The sequence below is a fragment of the Gambusia affinis genome, linkage group LG14 (assembly GCF_019740435.1).
Source record: "Gambusia affinis linkage group LG14, SWU_Gaff_1.0, whole genome shotgun sequence".
NCBI classification, from domain to species: domain Eukaryota; kingdom Metazoa; phylum Chordata; class Actinopteri; order Cyprinodontiformes; family Poeciliidae; genus Gambusia; species Gambusia affinis.
Window position 1 is genome coordinate 26,709,943 of NC_057881.1, and position 23,062 is coordinate 26,733,004.

A 23,062-nucleotide genomic window follows, 5' to 3' on the forward strand; every position below is an offset into this window, starting at 1 on the left:
CAGCATGAAGCATGTTTGGTGAGTTAGCTTAATTTTTATGTGTTGGATCAACTTAATTAAGTAGTGTGAACCATTCAAGATTACCACTGTAACATAATTTGGTTTCTCGGCGTGGTTTCTCACGCCCCACGTTTGGAGGCCTTATTTCTTGACGAGGATGTCGCTGGTTCAACTCCCGGTCCTGGCAACCTTTGCCGCATGTCCTTGGCCTCATTCCTGTCTGTCTACAGTCTCAAAAAAACATACAAGCCACTGGTGCTGCAAAAACTCTTCGGAAAAAAAAAATGGAAGAAAAAGAGTTGGTTTCAACTAAATTTGCATTAATCTTAGTAAAGTAAATTATTTGGTCGAAAACAATGCAAATTAGTTGGGCTGTCTTTTTTAAATTACTAGTTGAATCAACCTTAATAAATTAAGTTGACCGAATGTAGCAGGATGAAGCCTGCTTCAGGATTGAAGACACCTGGTGGGAGCATAAAGGCAGACTCTCTAGCCTTCTCTCTTCATGCCTGCATTTGGTCACATTTCAGTTGAATGTCTGCTTGGTTAATTTGCAGTGGTCAAACTCAAAATCCGAAATAGTAAGTAATGTTTCTCTTTCTGTACAAGATCTCAATTTGAGTTGGCTAATTCAAGTTGTTTAAATTCAGAAGCTGTCTGAAGCCTCCTGTTTATACTGGAATGTGGCAGTAATTTACCCTTCCCAGTGCTACTTGGTAACATAAAAAGGGTATGTACCTTTATTGCACTGCACCCATACAGTTCAACATCGCAAAATAACAATTATTTGTACATAGCTTGTATTGACAAGTGGATCCTCCTGCTTTGGGGCCGGAAGGGGCTCTCTGGTTGAGGTGGAGTCATCCAGCTCTGGTAGGTGATAATGGTTTTCTCTGCCTTGTGCCATGTTCCCAAAATCACCTATTAACCAAACTTAATTTCAGGTCTAAAGCTGCTGCAGCTCGCTGGAAGCCCTGCTGCTATGTTTTTGCTTTGTTTTTGCCTCCAGCTTGGCTGGGTGTGACTGCTGTGGTTTCTTTAGACCATTTAATCAAACTGCTGATTTTAATAACTGGATGTATCAGAGGGAAACCTCATTTTATCACCCATGTGTAAATAGTAGTTTCTTTCTTTCTGTTTTGTATTTTGCTTTGTTTAACCTCACCCTTTTGTCTCCAGGCCGGGAGCTGAAGGCAGTGGGGGGGCAGCCAGAGGGACTGGACCAGTGTGCTGTGCGAGTGACCGGTGTTGGGATTTCTTCACGCATTGAGTGTTTATTTACAAGTGCTTGGGGTGATTTATTTTGATTTATTAATTTGTTTAGGCCCAGTTCCCACATTTGGATTGCCCTCCCCCCTGCTGGTAGGCCCAAGCACTGCACTCCCTCTCCTATTGTGCTCCTTGGATTTTACTGGCTTTTAAAAAGAGAGAAATAATAAAATTAATTATTTTTTGCATTAAAAGAAGTCTTGTTCTCCTTGGGTACAAACCCATCTATTTCCTTGGGCGCAATTCCCAAGGTGGCGCTGTGACACCCGCTGGCTACCCTGCTTTGAAGGGCAGAGTAGCAGCTTCACCCACTCGTGCTGCCACACTAACACATTTGCTTTAAATAGAAATAACAGAATTCCATGGTGGTGAAATATAGCAAAATAATGCAAATCCAAGATGGCGCAGCTCGGCTGCGACATGGAAGAGGGTCTCCTCGTGTTGTTTGTTTGTATCGTTTTCTGTTAATGTGTTTTTATCACCTCTCAACCTGTGCTGATCAAGCAATATATTCTCCAAACATAGGATATATATATGGGAGTGCATGATATCTGTCCGTAGAATGGGTTTGAGGAAAACTGTGCAGCTAGCATTGCTGTGGCTGATCCTCTCCAGCTGTGTTTCTCAGTGCTTATTGGAGGTTGACGCGGCACGACTGTCATACAGCAGGGCTGAGTTTTTTTTCTTTCGAAAATTTTTATTGTTACGTAGAACATTTTAAAAAACATAGCATTTTACAGTTATACAGAAATTTTCTTTTCCTTTAATAAATACTGTGCTGACTCCATCGTTATGTTTGTTAAGAATTGCATGAGAAATTGTGAGTTAAAATTTGGAACCTTACTGACACCTAGTGGACATAGTTTGCATGTATAATTTTGGGCAGTCAAGCCGAACTCGTCCAGCTGCACGGTTGCTGTTTTCGTTAGTCCTTCAGACAACTTTGGACACGTTTGTTCCTTGGACACTATTTGTCTGTAAGTTCATTTTATTTATTGTCATTCTAGTATTGTGGAATATTTTGTAGGAATGTTTACGTTTCTCAATCAATATTTAAAGCTACATTGTTAGCTAATTGGATTGAATTGGGAGTTATTTGCTTGCTGTAGTCTAGTTGTTTTCTGTATCTGTATTTGATGTGTACTTTTGTGTTTTGTTACAGTTTTACAAAAAGAAAAGAAAAAAGAAAAAGAAAAGAAAATAAACCAGCCAAAGAGTTGCAAAAGAAAACAAGAAAACTAACAAGGACTGGATTATTTTCAACCCAAGTGTTAGCTAGCTGTCTAGCTTTGTAAGAGCAACACATCGTGAGGGCAGCATAGTAAAAAGACAATTACGCAGCGGGTTCAAACTCGTCATGAGTCTACGTTCTGGCAAGAGATATACGAAGGACTACGCTAAGGACACCATGGACCCACAAAAATTGACAGAGCAAGAAACAGATGCCAATCTGCAAGCTGAGAGAAAAACACCTCTGCAAGTAAGTGACGTTGCATCGCAGTCATCCAAAAGATCATCTCATTCTTCACAACGGTCAAGCAGGACGTCAGTATCAACTGCTTCGTCGGCAGTTAAGGCACGGGCCAAAGCTGAAGCTGCTCAGGCTCAACTGGCGTATGCGGAAGAGGAAGCTAGTGTAATTAAACAAAAGGCTGACCTTGAAGCGAGTGTGATGAAACAGAAAGCTGACCTTGAAGCCAGTCTCCACATTCTTCAAAGCCAGAGAGTTGCTGCCGCTGCTGAGGCTGAAGCTACGGCTTATGAAGAGGAAGAGATTGAAAGCGGGGAAAAGCTAAAAGAATTGCACACTCCAGAAAAACCACTCAGTCCTATTGAACAGACTAGCAACTATATCAAGCAACATGCAGAGCTATTTCATGATACTTCGCCACCGGAACGAGGTCCAGATTCTAGCGAAGCAGTCTTGAAACATGAGGCAGAATCCACCACACGCCAAAGATACAGATATCCAAAATTGGAAAAAATTGAGTTGAAACGTGAAAAATCAAGCAAGTGGGATCAACCACTCACACACTTGGACAGAACTCAGCAACCTCATCAATCTGATAGAGGATTTGTGCCAGAGCCACAAGGAGCACATGATCTTGCAAAGTACTTGATGAGACGTGAGTTTGTCAGTTCAGGTCTTTTAAAATTTGACGACCGCCTCGAACACTATTGGTCATGGAAAGCATCTTTTCGTGGTGCCACGCAGGACTTGAACTTGTCACCCAGAGAGGAACTGGACTTGATGGTTAAATGGCTGGGGTTAGATTCATCGCAACAAGCAATGAGAATACGTTCTGTGCATGTTCTTAATCCCGCAGCAGGCCTCAGCATGGTGTGGCAACGTTTAGAGGAATGCTATGGAATGCCAGAGGTTATAGAAAATGCACTGTTCAAGAAATTAGAAAACTTTCCAAAGCTATCAAACAAAGACAACGGCAAGCTACGAGAACTTGGTGACATTCTACTTGAGCTAGAATGTGCAAAAGTAGAAGGATACTTGCCAGGCCTTACTTATCTAGATACAGCTCGTGGCGTAAATCCCATAGTGGAAAAGTTACCTCACAGCTTACAAGAAAAATGGATAACTCAAGCATCCAAGTACAAAGAGGACTATGAAGTGCCATTTCCTCCATTTTCTTTCTTCTCTCAGTTTGTTAGAAATCAGGCTAAGGTGAGAAATGACCCTAGCTTTGTGTTTACCACCTCAAACAGCTGCATGTTCTCAAAGTCAGATAAGAAGACCAGGTTCAACAGCAGTTTTTCAGTGTCAACACACAAAACAGAAATTCCTTCAAAGTCTGCAGATTGCAGTACTCTTTCATCAAAGAAAAAGGTAATAGATCCAGCTCCGGAATGTCCGATTCACAAAAAGCCACATCCACTCCAAAAGTGCAGAACCTTTAGGAACAAACCCATTGGAGAACGCAAAGCTTATCTTAAAGATAATTATATCTGCTACAGATGTTGCGGATCAACTCAGCACATGGCAAAGGATTGCAAAGCAACCATTAAATGTTTTGAGTGTCAAAGTGAGACACACATAACAGCTTTACATCCAAATACTCCTTCAGCTACAACTGAGACCTGTGGCTCTGACAAAGAGGACAGTGGGGAGCCAGGTGAAGATACACCCATCACATCAAAGTGCACAGAGGTTTGCAATAACCTAGATGGCTCACGTTCATGTGCTAAGATTTGTTTAGTTAAAGCATACCCTGTAGGAAGAGAAGACAAAGCAGTTAAAATGTATGCTGTTCTTGATGAGCAAAGCAACAAATCGCTTGCAAAGACAGAGTTTTTTGACTTGTTTGGAGTTAAAGCCAATACAGCTCCATACACATTAAAAACCTGTTCTGGAACTACAGAGACGTCTGGTAGAAGAGCTGATAATTTTGTTCTCAAGTCTATGGATGGAAAGGTTCAGATACCACTTCCGACCTTAATCGAATGTGACATGGTGCCAGATGACAGACTAGAAATACCTTCACCTGAAGCGGCACAACATCACTCTCATCTAAAGTCAATCGCCCATAAGATTCCAGCAGTGGACCCAGATGCTCCTATCCTGCTGCTGCTAGGAAGAGATGTCCTACGAGTGCATAAGGTGAGAGAGCAAATAAATGGACCTCGTGATGCTCCATATGCACAGCGACTTGACTTGGGTTGGGTTGTAGTAGGTGATGTTTGTGTGGGAAGTTTTCGTGGATCTACAAAGGTCAGTGCCTTTAAGGCAAACGTGCTGCAGAGTGGGCGCACATCCTTTCTCAGTCCATGTCCAAACAGTATCCAAATAAAGGAGAATTATGGCACCTCACAACAACATCAGATCCACCCCCTTGCTCGTGGAGACATTCAACCTATGTACTCAGAGAATCACGAACACTCAGTGTTTGAAAGATCCAAGGATGATAACAAATCAGGATTGTCCATAAACGACAAAGCTTTTCTAAACATTATGGATAAAAAAGTCTACCAAAATGAGGATCACAGCTGGGTAGCCCCTTTACCATTTTACTCTCCAAGACAGCTTCTTACAAGTAACCGAGAACATGCTATGAAGCGCCTTGACTCACTCAGAAAAACTCTGGAGAAAAAGCCAGAAATGAAAGAACACTTCAAGGAGTTCATCCAAAAAATGCTTGAAAAAGATCAAGCTGAACTAGCACCGCCTTTAGAAGAAGGTAAAGAACACTGGTATCTTCCAACTTTTGGTGTCTACCACCCGAAAAAACCAGGACAGATCAGGGTGGTGTTTGATTCAAGTGCTGCATATGAAGGAGTGTCTTTAAATGATGTACTTCTGAAGGGGCCAGATTTGAACAACACTCTGATAGGAGTTCTTTTGAGGTTTCGAAGAGAACTGGTAGCTGTCACAGCAGATATACAGCAAATGTTCTACTGTTTTCTTGTCAGAGAGGATCATAGAGATTATCTCCGTTTCCTCTGGTATGAAGACAATAACCTTGACAAAAACATTGCAGAGTACAGAATGAAGGTCCACGTGTTTGGAAACACACCATCACCTGCCGTTGCTATATACTGCATGAGAAGAGCTGCTGAAAAGGGTGAGAATGAACATGGTTCTGATGCAAGACAGTTTGTGGAGAGACAGTTTTATGTTGACGATGGACTAATTTCAGTTACCACACCTGATGAAGCAGTTGACCTCCTGAAAAGAACGAGACAGATGCTTGCAGAATCCAATATAAGACTGCACAAAGTAGCATCAAACAGCAATCAGGTAATGGAAGCCTTACCTAAAGAAGACCGAGCAAGTGATCTGAAGGAGTTGGAGCTTGGTGCAGATCCCCTCCCTCTCCAGCGCAGCCTCGGACTTTCTTGGAATTTAGAAACTGACAGCTTCACATTCCAGGTTTCAAGTGAAACAAAACCATTCACCAAGAGAGGCATTCTGTCTACAGTAAATAGTCTCTTTGACCCCTTGGGATTTGTGGCCCCAATAATAATGCAAGGAAAAGCACTTCTGCGTGAACTTTCATCACATCAAGATGAGTGGGATTCTCCACTACCTTCTGAGAAAGAAGCAGAATGGAACGCATGGAAGAACTCTCTGAAAGCCCTGGAGGAGCTACACATCAGGAGGAGTTATTTTCCCATTTCACCCACATTACTGCAAAGGAAAGAGTTATGCATTTTTTCAGATGCATCTACACTCACGATAGGAGCTGTAGCCTACATGAGAGCGGTTGATGTTGATGGAACATACCATGTTGGCTTTGTCATGGGTAAGTCCAAGCTGGCTCCAAAGCCTGCACACACTATTCCACGCCTTGAACTTTGTGCTGCTGTGTTGGCTGTACAGTTGTACGAAGTGATACAAGAAGAAATGGATATCAGTGTGGATGCAGTTACGTTTTTTACAGACAGCAAGATTGTACTTGGCTACATCCATAATTCTTCAAGAAGATTTTATGTGTATGTGTCCAACAGAGTGGCAAGAATAAGGCAATCTTCTTGTCCAAACCAGTGGCATTATGTTTCCACAAATCAGAACCCTGCAGACCATGCCACCAGGTTTACTGCAGCAGAGTGCTTACAACAGACCAGCTGGTTTACAGGTCCCAGTTTTTTGACATCAGATTCTGCAGAAAAGCCCCCTGAAACCAACAACTTCAATCTGGTGGAACCTGAAATGGATGTTGAAATTAGACCCATTGTGACCGTTCTGACTACCCACACCTCATCAGGTCAGCTAGGGTCACATCGATTTGAGCGATTCTCAGATTGGACAAGACTCTGTAACACTATTGCCAGACTCATGAGTGTCGCTGTCTCCTTTAAGAAGAATCATGAGGATGCAAAACGTGAAACAGGAAAACGTTTTGCCAAAATACCCAGTACGGTGGAGCTTAAAAAGGCTGAAATTCTAATCATTCGTGACACCCAACAAGAGGCTTTCAAAGAAGAGTTTAAGTGTCTTGAGAAAGGAGTGACACTTCCTAAACAAAGCCCACTTCAGAAACTTAACCCTGTGAAAGACAGTAATGATTTGCTGAGAGTTGGAGGTCGTATTTCATCTGCAGAGATGTCAAATGAAGAGAAACATCCACTGATCATTCCCCGAACATGCCACATTGCCACATTACTTGTGAGATTTTTTCATAAGGAGGTGGCTCACCAAGGTCGCCACATAACAGAAGGAGCTCTTCGAGCTGCTGGTTATTGGATTATTGGAGCCAAGCGTCTGGTGTCTTCTGTAATCCATAAATGCGTTATCTGCGCTTTGTTTCTATGTAAACATGACTCCATTAGTGCATCATTTCTACCGGATTTTCACAATATATCAGCTACTACAATGGACAGAGGAACTAACAAGTCCATGTCATCATCTGGGAGGAGGTTACTGTAAACCTGAGGCCAGCAGGTGTCAATCAGTTATGGTAGATCTGAAATTTGGTTTGATGACCTCAATATGAGAAGCTACAGACTGATAGGAGGAACCAAAGAGCTCTGTAAAGGTAAAGGCAAATCTTCTGAAGTTGGGATATAATTAATTTAATTTCAGATAATTATCGCAGTAGAAGCCATTTGTACTGCTATTATGCTGTACTTAGCTAACGGGAAGCGTGTGTTTGTGAGACGGCCACGCACGTGACCACGTAGAATGGACATCAGCCAATGAAAAGCGGCCCCTCTGGTAAGGTCCATTGCTGAGGCAGTCACTGCCTACATCTCCTTCTGTGTGGACTCTATTACACCCCAGAAGACAGTAAAGAGGTATCAAAATAACAAATGATAAATAACAAAAGAAATAAGGGAGCACATTGCCAGGAAACAATCTGCCTTTAAGTCAGGGGACAAGGCTGGTGTTAGAACAGCACAAAAGGATCTCAATCAGCTGCTGAGAACAGAATGGTGGCAGCATAAGGACCGGGTGGAACATGAACTGTCTGATTCAAGCACCAAGGGACTGTGGGACTCTATCCGAGCCATGTCCTATATGGCTTCCAAGCGGAAGGCCCTGGCTGCACTAAATAAGAACGCAAAACCAAATCACTTGAACAGATATGTTTATAGAACTTTTACCTATGGTTTGAAAATGATGATTATAAGGAGTGTTGGCAAATATTACAGAATGTAAATTATGGAGCTGAGAGCAGAACTGTAATTGATTTACAGTCAGTACTTAGATTCTTTAACCTCTAGAACCCTAGAGGTTCCACCGGTGGGTCCACCGGTCCACTGCATACTTGTGGTTCTAGAGGTTAAGGGTTTAAATACACAGAAAGCAACTGGCCCAGACAATATGTCTGTGTTCCTTCTTAAGAACTTTGCAGAGGAACTTTCTCCAATTCGGCTTGAACTTTTTCAGATCTCTATAAACACTCATTTGGTGCCAGATATTTGGAAGAAATCAATTATCATTCCAGTTCCAAAGATTGCCTGTCCACAGACTGATAATGATTATCTCCCGGTAGCGCTCACTTCTATTGTAATTAAATCATTTGAGAAACTCATGTTGGAGCTACTACAAGTGGAAGTGCAGCTATTTCTGGATCCCTTTCAATTTGCTTACCCTAGGAGACGTAGTACCAGTGATGCTATCTTGACACTGATGCACTAAAGCATCTGGAGGACTCTGCAGCATATGCCAGACTTCTTTTTATCAATTTTAGTTCAGCTTTTAATTCCATTCATGTAAACATTCTTCTCAGGAAACTGGTACAGTTGAAGGTTAATCCTTTTTTAACTAAGTGGTGTTATTCTTTTTTATCAAAAGATCTCAGCAAGTAAAATACAATTCAGTTCTCTGATTCTAAGTTAAGTAGCACAGCAGCCCTCCAAGGTTGCATCAGTTCCCCTTACATTTTTATTTTGTACACAATTGACTGTCAATTCTCAATCCAATCAGTAGATCATAAAATTTTCTGATGATGCTGTTATTCCGAGTCTCTAAACAGACAATCCCGACAGTCATAAAGCTGCTGTAGATAAGTTTGTTCTATGGTGTGACTCTCATAAGCTACAGATAAACACCTCCAAAACTGTTGAATTATTTTTAGATCCTAAATCAATCAGTGACTGGAGTCTCATAGCCATCATGGCTGCTCCATCAAACAGGTCACATCTTTTAAATATGTAGGTGAGTACATAGATGGTGATCTGAACTGGAGCACACATGTGACAAATGTATGTGCAAAGGTTCACCAGCGTCTATATTTTCTTAGACGACTTTGATTGTGTGGCGTTTGTAAAACAATAATGTTGATCTTTTATAGGTCAACCACCGAGTCTGTTCTTAGATATGGTGTTACTGGGTGGTTTGGAAATCTTACTGTTTAATTAAAAACTCAAATTCAAAGCCTGGTCAAGATGGCAAGTAAGATTATCAATACTCTGGATCTATCTTCTCCACAACACCTGTTTGGCGCATTATAAGGATCGAGACCGATGCTGTTCTTTCTTACTCATTCTGACGTAACTGACAGCATCCGGTTTAGGATGGTGGTTGGGGACCACTGATGTAGAGGATGTATTGTATGTGAGTGGAAATGGTACTGCCAATATGATATTTGTGCTCTTATGTAATTCTTGTTTTTATGTATTAATTTATTTATTTTGTTGTTGTGTTGCAATTTTGGGATTTAATTTCTCCTATGGGAGACTAATAAAATTATCTTATCTTATCTTAATCAGGTGGAAATCCTTTCCATGATTTTTTTTTTATGTTCATCCAAAGAGTTATTTTTTTCAGTGCAGGCTAAACTGCAGAGCAGAGTATTTTGAATGAATATGATGGTGACACACATAGGTGGGTCTGGTTAGTTTCCCTTACACTTCTCTTTTAAATATTTATTTATTATCCTAATGTTTTTGCTATTTTTCCTGTTCTTCCTCCAGGCTAGGAAAAACGGGCATTCTTCTTTGGGTTCACCTGCTTCTTCCTATGTCCAAAGGCCACAAGAAGAATCCAAAACAGCTCATGTCAAACTGTGGGCCATCTTGTGGGATATGTGCAAGTATGTGGCTATTCTAATGATCCTACTTCTTGTGTAGATTCACTGCCTGCGCCTCCTCCCTCTTTTGATTTCTTGTTTTTAAAATAAATTATTGGAACTTTTATTGGTCGTTGGAACTCTGTTCACAATCCCTGCTAGTTTTATATTGGGTACTCCACTCGGGTGCCACAGAATCTGGCGTTGTCGGCAGGATAGCAGGATTAGCAGGATTGTGAACAGTGTTTTAATAGATTTGTGAAGAAAAAAAGAGAAGATGAATGCTCTGCAAGTCCCTTCATTATTGGCATGAATATAATCAGACATTGCTAGGATGTGGTTTTCTATAACCCTGGGAAGCTCTTGTCCTTCCGCTGCCAAAACCCAAGGTCTCGGTGGGCATGGCGGGAGGCTGTCTCCCTGGCCGGGGGACCGCTGTTGCTACTAAGGATGAGTTCATGGGATACGTCTGGCCAGCTCAGAGAGGAGGGGTCAAGATTCCAGCAAGAAGCGAAGTGGTGATCTGGGGACGAGCTCGGGCAGGAGCAGCAGGGAGAGACTACTGCGACCTAGTGGAAGCCCCGAAGGAGCTCAACGCTGTCTCATTGCCCTAGGGTGCTACCGAAGGATTGGCCGCCTCTACCAAGTCGACGACGTAGATGACCACAGGGGTCCAGATGTTGACCTGGCTGTCTATGACAGTGGCGTGGTACAAGTCGGGCTGGTGGAAGCTGTGGATTCCCTAGGGGAGAGCCAAGGCTTCAGCCTACAGAGGTTAGTGGAGCAACCAGGTTTATAACCTGCCGGTAGCCGGACACCCTATGGCAAGAATGGGATAAAGTGTTTTTCTAAACATGATGAGGACTTTGGTCGGACGGATGCCGTCAAGCACACCGTTCCAACGGGAGATGCATGCCCTACGAGGGAGGAATTTGGACCACTGTTACCACTCATGTAAAAAGAAATGAGGTCACTGCTCGCTGACATGTTGGATAGAGGATTGAAGAGACTGTATCCCAATGTTGAAACTCATGAACTGCCTTTAATGCTCTATTACCCTGTAATTAATGAATAAGTACTGTGTCGCGCTATACGCGCTGCTAGAGGACAATGTCCTTCCCGTTATAGAGAGTAAATGTCGGCCGGGACTGGCCTTGTTAAAGTGTGGGGGGGTGTGGCAAGGTGGCCTCGTTGTTCCTTTTCTGATTTAAATTTATGTTTCTTATATCACTGTTTTGGATTGTTTCTTATATTTTGAAGTTATTTACGTTTTTTAGAATTATTTGAGTTATATTTTTGGGGTTGTTGTGTTGCATGTTTTTGATTGGTTGTTTGACATTGTCCGCTGGGAGACGCCCCACTGAAGCGCACAGGTGTTCTGCATCTAATCAAGCTGCGTGCAGACCAGGGAGGATATAAGTCGTGGACACCGAGACAGCAGGGCGACGAAGCAGCCAAAGCTGGACAGACCATGGGTGTAGGAGCAGCGAGAGAAGAGGCAGACGGACTTGGGCTGGTTTTGCAGGACGGCACGGGCAGGCTCAGGGACTAGCGACGAGAGGACGGATTGCCGAGAAGTGCCATCCGTCTGGTTGCTGTTGGAGGCAGCGAGTCCACCGACTGGTCGCCGTCAAGGAGCGTGTGGCCGGCTGGAGGAGCGGTAGTGACTGGAGCGCGGCCGAGGTTCATCAGAGACTGGAGCTAAGCATCTATCTTATAGACTCGTTTTGACTTATTTGTCAAGGACTGCCTGCGCCTCCTCCCCCTTTTGATTTCTTGTTTTTAAATAAATTATTGGAACTTTTATTGGTCGTTGGAACTCTGTCCACAATCCCTGCTAGTTTTATATTGGGTACTCCACTCGGGTGCCACATGTAAGATTTTAAGAAGCTGGTAAGTTTACTTTGTAAAAGTTCAAAGAACAATATGCATAGTTAAATTGTTTTGTTACCATAGCAACAATCTGATGCTGTGAGTTTAATCTGTGGTGGAGAGGAGGACACTGAAGAAGGTTCTGTCTATCATGGACAATAAACAGAACCCTCTCCACCACATAGTGGACAGACAGCGGAGCACCTTCTCACATAAACTGCTCCAGCTCTGCTGTCGTAGGGACAGATACAGGAAATTCTTCCTGCCAAATGCCATCACATTGTACAATAAAAGATAAATCATTGTTCTGCACTAATCAGCCCAATTTTGCACAACTGCACTGTGGCACACTTGCTGTACATATATTTACATTTACATATCTGCATTTTTTGAATCTGCAAGGACTGCTCTTAAGTTGCATTTTATATTTTACAGCACTTTACAATTTTACAATTTATGGCATTTTATATATTATATTTTATTTTATTTTATCTACAACTAGTTGTTACTGTGTCTTGTCTTTATGCTGCAACTACGAAGTAATTTTCCTGCTGGGATGAATAAAGTACTTCTATTCTATTCTATCTTTGATGCTGTGAGTTTAATCTTTGATTAAACTCACAGCATCAGACTTATAATATACTGGGGGAAACCCTGATTTTTATTATTTGTCTTCTTCGCAATTTGTCAAAGATGGGAGCCAGTGTTAACGCCTTCCTCATTGGTGTGGAACCAGGACAGCCCTTCCTCCTGCATGTTGGTGTAAACAAGAGCAGTACCAAAGACTGGAGTTTGATACCTGTGCTCTACAACTTTTGTACATTAAGCCAGTGGTTCCCAAAGTGTGGGGCGTGCCAAATTAAAAAATAAAACAAAAACTAGTTACACTAAAGTGTTTCACTGTAAAGATGGTTCGTAGTGTGTTTTGTTGCAACCTGAAGTGTGAAATAAACTTCAGTGGAGTTTGAAAACAAAATATGTGTAAAGGTTTATGTCTGGTTGAACGACGTGTGCCTAGTTGCTGAAAATTGCTGTCACTGCTGTTTGATGTTGTGCTTGTTTTGAAATACAAGTAGATTCAAACTGCAACTTGTGCTGGTGTTTTTGTAGATTCAAGTGGCATCTAATGTCTTTTTTTAAGTGAATTTGGTGATTATTGACTGCCAGTAGCATTTTCTAAAGGTTTTATTGGCTCTATTGGCCTTTTTCTGATAGTGAATTTACAGGAAAATGGATAACGAGAGAAGGGGGAAAACATGCTGCATAGATCGCCAGGCCGGGATGCGAACCTGCAACAGCTGCATCGACAACTAAGGCCTCCATAACCCCTGCGCCACCACAGCACACCCTACCAGTAGTATTATTTGACACTATTCTGTGTTAAAAATAACACATACATAGTGCTAAGTTTTGAGGCTACACACTAGTGTTAGGTAAATTCAACATATGTGTTAAATAATAAGTGTTGAATTCAATTCCCCAAGTGTTGAATTAACACTTGTATAAACATTGTGTATAAACACAGACTGTGGAAGAACCACGGTTCTAAAGTCCCTACACTGGTTTCCTGTAGCTAACAGAATAGACTTCAAAATATTGTTGTTAGTTTATGAATCACTGAGCGACTCAGCACCACAATTAAATATCTGCTGCTGTTGTATCCAGCTTTCAGACCTCTCAGGTCTTCTTGTTCTGGTCTGCTCTGCATCCCCAGAACCAGAACCAGAACCAAACACGGAGAATCAGCATTCATCTTCTATTTCTACAAATCTGGAACAAACTTCCAGAAAACTGCAAAACAGCCGAAACGCTGAGTGTCTTTAAATCTAGACTAAAACCCCATCTGTTTAGAGTTGCTTGAAACATTAATCATTGTTCTGATGTATAACAATGGCACTTGACAAAATGCAGTGTTTCAGTTGTTGACTGTGCATTCTATGACTTTCTATTTATGTGTTTTTATGATGTGAGGCATCTTGAACTGCCTTGTTTCTGAAATGGCTGTACAAATAAACTTGAAACTTGCTAAAAATAATATTGGTAGTTATGACCCACCTGAAACAAGAGAGGTTTGTCATAATTTAATTTCAGAAAGAGAAAAAAATGTCTTTTTATTTGCAGTAAGTAAATAAATATGTTTTCAACTCTATATATAGTTTTTCAATTGATTTTTTAACCTTTTGAAATAAATATAAAAGTAGCAGGATGATTAGCTTTTAAGTAATAAGTTAATGGAACTTATTGAAGGTACAAGACAATGTCCTATTACTGTAGAAGATTTAATGCAAACGGCTGCATACGTGTGGTTGATTTTACCTGCTGTCAGAAGTGTTCAGTAGTCCTTTATCTTTTTCCCATGTTATAGTAGCCTCAGGAATACCATTTATTTGACACTGGAAACGAGCAACTCCTCCCTCATTCACAGACATGGATACTGGATGAGTGTGGAACTTTGGAAGAGCTGCATGAATAAATACAGAAATAATAAAATAAACTGGCTTGCAGTAGACTGCGACAGACTGGCGACCTGTCCAGGGTGACCCCGCCTCTCGCCTGGAACGTTGCTGGAGATTGGCACCAGCAACCCTCCTGACCCCATTAGGGACAAAGGTGAACAGAAAATGGATGGATGGATGGATGGATGGATGGATGGATGGATGGATGGATGGATGGATGGATGGATGGAAAAGGTTACAGACAATTTCTCTTATTTATTTGAGCTAGCATACATACATTTTGTGTGAAAATTTATGACTGTGATTCCTAGACTTTCTTACACAAATGTACCTGCTCAGATGCAAGCAAAGTTTCTAATATGGCCACAGTTAATATGCTTACTATAGAGAAGGTATCTGTTAATAAAACATCATCATGGCAAAACACTTTATGAAAATAAAATCACAATTGTGTTTCTTCTTTAGGAACAGAAAAGCTGATTATTGCAAAAATGTAATTGGAAAATAAATCTTGGCACTTCGTATACATCATTTCTCCTAAATAGAAAACCGGAAAGTGTGAAATGCAAATTATTACTTTAAAAATAACGTTCTGGAGTAGGTTTAACCCTCCTGCTATGTTCTGGGTCAAATTGACCCGTTTTAAAGTAGAAAATGTTTTTTTAAATAGTTGGAAGTATTTTTTTTGCATGAAACTTTTTCTATTTGTCTTAATAGGTGCACTCTACATATAAATTGAAAATGTATTAATTTTACACATTTGCAACCCCTCTGTGTCTACTTTTTACATAGATATTGTTCAGGTCAATTTGACCCGGCAGTCAGGTTAAAGTGCAAAAAAAGATTAAAAAATGTCCAATTCTATATATTTTCTTGCAGTTAGGAATCATATTTCACCACACACACACACACACACACACACACACACACACCCACCTGCACACACACACCCACGCACACACACACGCACCCACCTGCACACACACACACACACACGCACGCACACGCACCCACCTGCACACACACACACACACACACATACCTATGAAAAATTTGGAAATTTAGAGTGCTCAATTAACCTAACAATCAGGCTTTTGGGCTGTAAGAGGAAGTTGGAGTATCAGGAGAGAGAGAATCCACATATGCATGTAGAAAAGTCTCAGGCCAGGATTCAAAGCCAGGGCATTCTTGCTGTAGGACAGTAGTACTACCAACTGTGCCACTCTCCAGTCCCGTAGTTTATCAAGACAAACCCTGGTCATTGCAAGTCTGTACAATTTTAAGAGCTGATAAGATAAAGAAGTACACAGTAAATGTAGCCATTTTACAAAATATGGTTGTAATACATTTAAAATAATTCAGATATTTTATTTTTGTTCTAGAGAGATAGTTGAATACTTACATGCCAAATGAACTTTTGCTTTGCGGCTCACCAGCAAGCCATAACGATTCTGTGCAGCACAGTCATACTCGCCCATGTCTGCATCAGTCCCCTCTCTGCGTTTCTGGAATCTATGGATTAACAGGGTTCCATTTTCCAGTACCTCAACTCGTGGGCTGAAGGGTAAGGGCAACCCATTTTTACGCCATGTGATTGTAATCGGTTGCTCGCCTTGCACCTGGCAATCCAGCATGAGCGGTTGATCCCTTACTGCGATCACATCACTTGGTTCCAAAATGAAAGACAGTTCTGAGGCCAAACAACCTGCAGACAACAAGAGAAAGGCAGGTAATAGGTAACAGATATTTAATTTATTTGTTAAAAATTTTTTTTCCTTATATATTCAGTTAAGCACGGTTAAACACTAACTTATACAATAGCTTCTGAAATTCCCCAAAATGGGCAAAATGATATATTATTCAAAAATGGTCTATGAATAACTAGCTAGTTGGGCTAACTTAGAATGTATGTGCAGAATAAAACTTGCCATAATTAAAGATTAAGGGGAATGCTGGAAAATCTGACTTAGTTTTCAGTGGCAAGCAAGCCAAACATCTGGTGATGACAATTAACATCATATTCAGGCTCCAGAAGAGAAAAAACAACTGAAAGTGTTGCCAGGTGAAGATCGTAGAGCCTCTATTGAAGGAGGGGCTACTGATGACAATAGCACTGTGACTGTGAATATTTGCACCCAACCCCCAGTAATCTTAGTTAAAAGTTCCCATCATCCACCATACACCCAGAGGCACCATCTGCCCCTTCTTTATAATTCCAGTCAACCCCTCCCAACTCTTCTCGTCCTTTCAGATCCATCTCTGAGGTGACTTTCCCATGCTACCAAATCTCTCATCCTCACCCTTGTCCTCTTTTCTCCATGATCATGGTGACACCCCCAGTCTTTTTTGGTGTTAATGTCCTCAAATGCAAAGAACCCCAAAGCTTAACAAAAGATTCTCAGCCTCCCAGCTGTGAAGCACTAACACTCATCCTTGAACGTGAACTAGTGAGGGACATTCTCAATGTCACTGTGGAGGTTTGAATTGTTCTCATCTAAAACACACTGCAGTTCTGGTTGTTTAGTCGTCATCAAGTATCTAGATCCTTGCTAATGCTTGGATTGTGGGGCCACTGCTCATATTGATTATGTTAATGATCATGTTAGTGTAGTAAATAATGTATTATGTAGCAGTATAACATGAAAATATCATTGAGTAAATCCATTAACTAAGTTCTACCTAATACATAATTCACAAAGAGAAGTATTTGCATATATAACTGGAGCTTAATTGACTTATAATTTATTCAAAGAATATTCTTGCCCATTTTTGGTATATAAAAAGTAGCACTGAAAGAATACAGTTGTGTCCAAAATTTCTAAGAAATTAATTCTAGTCTGATAGAAAATAAGACAGGCATCTCTCACAGAATGATTAAACACTGTAAAAATGATCATCAATGCTAGAAAAAATTGGTGTTTTTATTTCCCTTTTATTCAGCTCTGGAAGAAGCTAAATATTAATGTGATGGCAGGGAGGGCTTTAACCTCAAAGAATTGTAATTCATTGTCAAGAATCAATCATGTATCTTGACTTTCTTCTGACTTTTAGTCAACAAAAACACCAGGGGAATGAATTTGTACTAGGTTTTGAGCAGGGTTTTGTTTATCAAGGTTTTGGCATTTTGTTTGAATGAAAATAAGAATTTGTTAAAAATAGTAATGCAATACAATACAGTACAATATTTTCTCAACCTCTAAAATAACTCTGCAGTTCACTGTCAACCTCAATAATTTCTCCTTTTTCCTGTCATCCTTTAGGGATACTTACATGCATGTTCTAGGTTTATTGCTTCTAAGATCTGCATACATATGACTGTGATTAAATGCTATCACAGTCACGGGTTTGCTTCACAGCCCATTGACCTTTGTAGCAAGTCTTCCCTTATCACAACCCACCTTCTTGTCAGATCACTATCAATAAAAGCCATGAGAGTAGAAAAACCTTTTTTAAAAAAGAAAAAGGTTTTGAAAAAAACAATTAATTTTAATTGATCTTTATTCTACTTTATTTTTAAATAATGCTGATTTCTCAGTTACTTTCCTGCTTGTAAGTAAAAGCTTGACAGTTTAAGAAAATCCAGTCAGTAAATAAGCATCTGCCTTTAATGAGTAGCCTCCCACTCTGCTGATACTGTTTGCCCTTATCACTCTGGGGAAGCAGAGTCCCTGCCCTCATTACTAGGAATAATTTCAGGTCTCTATGAGCAAATGGGGGTAGGGGATCAAATAGAGTCAGAATTCATTTTTTATTGCTGTTCGAAAATGTTTGCTAATGCTAGTATATATCTGTATTAGGTTGGGTCTCAGAAAATACTACATTCTGAATACGTCCTATAAGATATCTAAGCAGGTTCATTCTAAAGGAAGCCAAAAAAAACCCTACACATGTTTTTTCTTCAGGTTTACAGTTTTTAGCACAAGAATTTGTGTCAGAATACATTGATATCTCCTTTTTTCACATACAGTACAGATCCTGACTAATCCAAACACTTTAAATATACAAGATTTATTGTAAAACTTCAAGATAACGGTCTTTGTTATCTTCCTGCCACCAACCCTGACGTGCAAATCGATCATCTGCCCTGGGTATAGGGGCGAAAACCCTCTACTCCCTACCTCCACCACTTTTGTCACTGGTATGAATAAAAATATGTCAAGTGCATTAAAATCGGGGCTGGAGATGTTGGTTCAGAAAACACACTCCTTGCTGACAGCAAAGCCTTCCCCAACTTAGTCCCAAATGGATTAAAACTAAAGTGCAGAATGGCCCCAAGTCATACCGGATACTTCCTTCATGCTAGCCAGGTTTATTATTCCAGATTCCAAGAACCTACCGTTGTGCAGTGTTGCATATGAAGGGTAGGAGGGGATGGGCACTAAGCTAGTAGAATGAGTTCAAGAATCAGTACAGGGTCTACAAGAAAGTACAGAGCAGCCTGAACTTCTTGAAGAAGCTAAGATCGTTCAAGGTTAGCAGCAAGATCCTGTAAATTCTCCATAAGTCTGTTGTTCAGAATGACATCTCTTCAGCGATCATCTGTTGGGGAGTGACAGAGCCAGAGATCTAAAAAGGCTCAACAACTTAATGAAGAAGTTTGGCTTTGTTCTGGGAATGACTGGAACCTCTGGAGAGGATGATGCAAAGAAAGATTTTACATACAATCAAGAAAATTATGGGAAACCCAAAGCATTCTCTTCATAAAACTGTAACAGAAAAACAGGATGTCTTGAGCCAGAGCTTTCTTGAAATCTTTTGTGATATAGATTCTACACGATATCTTTCCTGCCCACGGTCAGCAGCACTCATGTACTACCACTGTTTTATCTATCCATCCATCCATCCATCCATCCATCCATCCATCCATCCATCCATCCATCCATCCATCCATCCATCCATCCACCCATCCATCCATCCATCCTGTCCAGCTCCTCTGTATGTGGAGGAGCAGCAACTATATATGAGAATAAAATCTGTATATTGACAACTTTAACTTTGGCTTGGCTCTGTCTTCACTTAAAACTGTGCATCCATTCTGTTGGGTTTGGAATGTGTATATTCTATAGCTCTACATGAGGTTTTCTCTTAGACATCAAAGTGGATATTAAACCCTTCACAAAGTTACCCAAAGTTTGGATAAAGAAACATTACTTTTTCAGTTTAAAATACTCTCTAAAGCTTGTAGTCAAATGCAAAAGTTTCTTATCAAGGCATTCAATTACTTCCCTAAGCTCTTGTTTTCTGCTACACATCGGGTCTTCAAATAGATTCATGATGTTTTTTAATATAAGATGTAGCACAGTTCAAAATTAGTGGTATATCTGTTAAGATTTAAAATATTCAAGTGCATCTATGAATAGCTAAGCATATGTGATTTGAAATTTACTGAGCACAACTTCTTCCCAGATCTGACTATTACTATAATGAAGTTTTATTAAGGGATGGAAATGCCAAGGAACCTTGTCAATATTATCTAATGATTAGGACAACAGGACCCCATAGGTCAAGGCGAGATATGTAGATTGGGGAGGATGGGCACATTTGTGCATTCTCCCCACCTTCTGCTGCCATTTGGTATCTGCTGGCCCTGAACTTCACATTTCTACAACCCCCTCCTCCCAATAATGGGACTAAAAAAGAAAATAGGGGAGTTGGAGTCCCCTTTACTTCATGCTAATGCTTCCTTTTCCTGCTTTGAATCCATTTCTGAATGATGTTGAACTTTTCTCTAAAAGTTCAACATCATTCAGAAATGGATACTTTAAAGATTTAAGGTTACAATGACACATAAATGTAATCTTTCCTACTGGAAATGTCTTTTTCAAAGGTTTAGGCTGCAGAAAGAAAGGGTTGCTTAATCTAACTTGCAACCCAGGACATACAAGTTCAAACTGTATGTCTTACATATCCTGAATTTATTTTTCAAAAGGAAAGAACCACAACAACTGAGATGAGTGTTGTTGTGGTTCACTCATCTCAGTTGTTGTGAGAGTATAGTTGTTGTATTCAATTACAACAACTGTATATATTTACTCATGTAGGTTTAATCAGTCTTAAGATATTAAGCCATTCTAATAATGAATGTCTTATGAATTTGCCGGACAATTAAGGTTGTTTCTATTCTTTCAGTCTTATTTTATAATTGCTATGTGGGAGTTGTATGAAAAATGTTTTCTATTCCAATTTGTTTTTCCACATTTGCAAAATCACCATGGTTATTCTTCTTCACTTTGCTTTTCTAAGTCCGTATGAGCTGAGTTTTGATGCAAAAACAGGTATATTTTCAGATTAATATCAAGGTATCCAAATGACTGCAGCATTCTGCTTCATAAAATGTCCACCTAACAGCAAACCTTAGACTTTTACATCCATATTTTACTTCCCACATTTTTACACATTCTTATTGAACACTCTAGTGTTCTTATTGAACAATGTGTTTGTAAAATCACACAACCACCACCAGAGCAACTGTACATCTTCATTCTGCATATTTTTGAAACAAGGACCAGTCATTGGCACAAAAACAGGTATGTACAACTGTCTCATGAACATACAGTTCAGATTTTTAAGGCTCTACCTGATGTGGCCTGGAGTCAAAATAATTATTTAAAAAATTTTTTTAATAAATTGTAATGAAATAAATCAAACTAAAAAAATCTATCAATTAAAAACAACAACTTTCCATGACAGTTTAAACTTGATAAATAAGAAGTAATTTCATTTTGCTTTGAAAAATCCAAGTGCAGCATTAGGATCTTCATAATGATACCTTTACTTGGTTTAAATCTCCTTCACATTAACAAACCTCCAGATTGAGATGCTTGTCTCTTTTCTATTTCTCTGCAGGAAACATCAGCCACCACAGACCCTTTGTCTCTCTGCGACCAAAGGAGGTTTCTGCTGGGTTATCCAACAATAGAACCAAAGCATGATAGAGAGGGGTAGGACACAGCCATGGACAGCTGTAGGGGGATTACCCCATAAACACATATCCTTATTAAAGTCTCAGTATGAGCACAGACAGGGGCAGTGTTATGGAAATGATGGTGTCAAGGTCAAGCCACTGGGGTCTGAGGACTTTTAGGATTACTATTTTGTCCATACCCCCTCCAGACCCAGACTGCTCTGTTGACCCAACAAAAAAAGCAAAGGTCAGAGGTTGGAACCATTTTTTGTGGTCTGAGTTGAAGACAGACCATCTAATGTCTGTACTTCTCTCATACAAAAGTTGTCACTTTTAAATTTCTCTTTTTTATTTTCTTCATCTATATGTAGAAACAACCTGCTTAAAAGCAAAAGGATAGCATTTTTACTTCAGACTTTAAATGTGAAAAATATTTCAGAATCAGGGTAATTCAGGAAAATTGCAACACAGAGAGCATCACTTTTAAAGATCAATACTACTTATTTGATGTTATCAAATTAGACAAGAAGTTTTACTTGTTAGATATTTTTAAAGCTTGTGCACAGTCTAGATGAATGCTCTGAAAGATTAAGATTGTACTTTGTGGATTTAGCTGAGCTGATCCCCCCATTTTTAAATTTTACCCCTAAAAATGATAGATGTAACCAATAATCTAACAGGATTCTATTTCTGTTAGATTAGGCAAAATTAATAATTGCACTCATGTTTGCAATGTATACCATGGTATGCAAGAGCATAGACAGCACAAACATTGATCTGTACTTACTTAAGGCTGACAGATATGTGGCAAGGATAAGTTGTTTCATTTTGGTCCTTGTCCCTCCAGTCTCCTCACATTAAATTATATTGCCCGTAAAACCACCAAAAATCCAAATTGAAAAAGTAATCCAAGTCGAAAGCAAACTAATTACGCATTCACCAGTATATTCTTCTGTGTTAAAGTTATAGTTTTTGTTTTCATTAAAGCATCACTGTTATGCTGGAGTTCAGCATTTCCAAAGCTAGTCTGAGAGTAGAACAAGGAAAACACCTAAGTAAGGCCAGTGCTCATTATGCATTCAACTTCATTGTTGTCAATGAATGGACAAGAAGCTCTCTGGCCAATGGTAAGTCTGTTCCCTATAAACCAATCCCAGAGCTGTAGTGGTCAGGGGTGGGCCTTCAGAGACACAGAGGAAAAATTGATGTTAATTTAAACAGGGAACTGTGGTCTGAGCTGGGAGCATCACTGAAATTCTAGTGTGATCCAGAAGCAAAAAAGTGGCGTAATCAACCTTCATTGAAGTTTCACAAATCAGAAAAGTTCCACAAATCCCAAACATGGTTCTAAATTCTGATCCTAATATCTTATTACAGCAGAATAATCCAATCCAGGTTTGAAAAGTTTAGGTCTTGTAGTTTTGAAATTAGAGCAGTTCTAGTGTGTTCCAGATGCAAAAAAGGCTCTGAAATCACCCTTTATAGAAGTTTCACAAATCAGAAAAAGGTTTCACAAATAACATAATTTTAAATTTTCTATTAGTTGAGAATAATCTAGTCCATGTTTTAAGTGTCTATGTGTTGTAGTTTTGCCT

General features: G+C 40.0%; 1 protein-coding gene across 2 annotated transcripts in view; it reads right to left on the bottom strand.

Moving 5' to 3' along the window:
• si:ch211-57n23.4 (immunoglobulin superfamily DCC subclass member 3) overlaps nucleotides 1-22,460 on the bottom strand; it is a 45,970-nt gene extending 23,510 nt beyond the window's left edge. For both annotated transcript variants that reach the window (XM_044139153.1, XM_044139152.1), the window contains exons 1-3: nucleotides 22,255-22,460; nucleotides 15,966-16,268; nucleotides 14,424-14,568 (exon numbers count right to left, since the gene is read on the bottom strand). In XM_044139153.1, the coding sequence (XP_043995088.1) occupies nucleotides 14,424-14,568; nucleotides 15,966-16,268; nucleotides 22,255-22,294 (488 nt within the window). In that variant the 5' untranslated portion in view covers nucleotides 22,295-22,460. The remainder of the gene's footprint in view (nucleotides 1-14,423; nucleotides 14,569-15,965; nucleotides 16,269-22,254) is intronic.
• Between the last annotated feature and the right edge of the window lie 602 nt (nucleotides 22,461-23,062).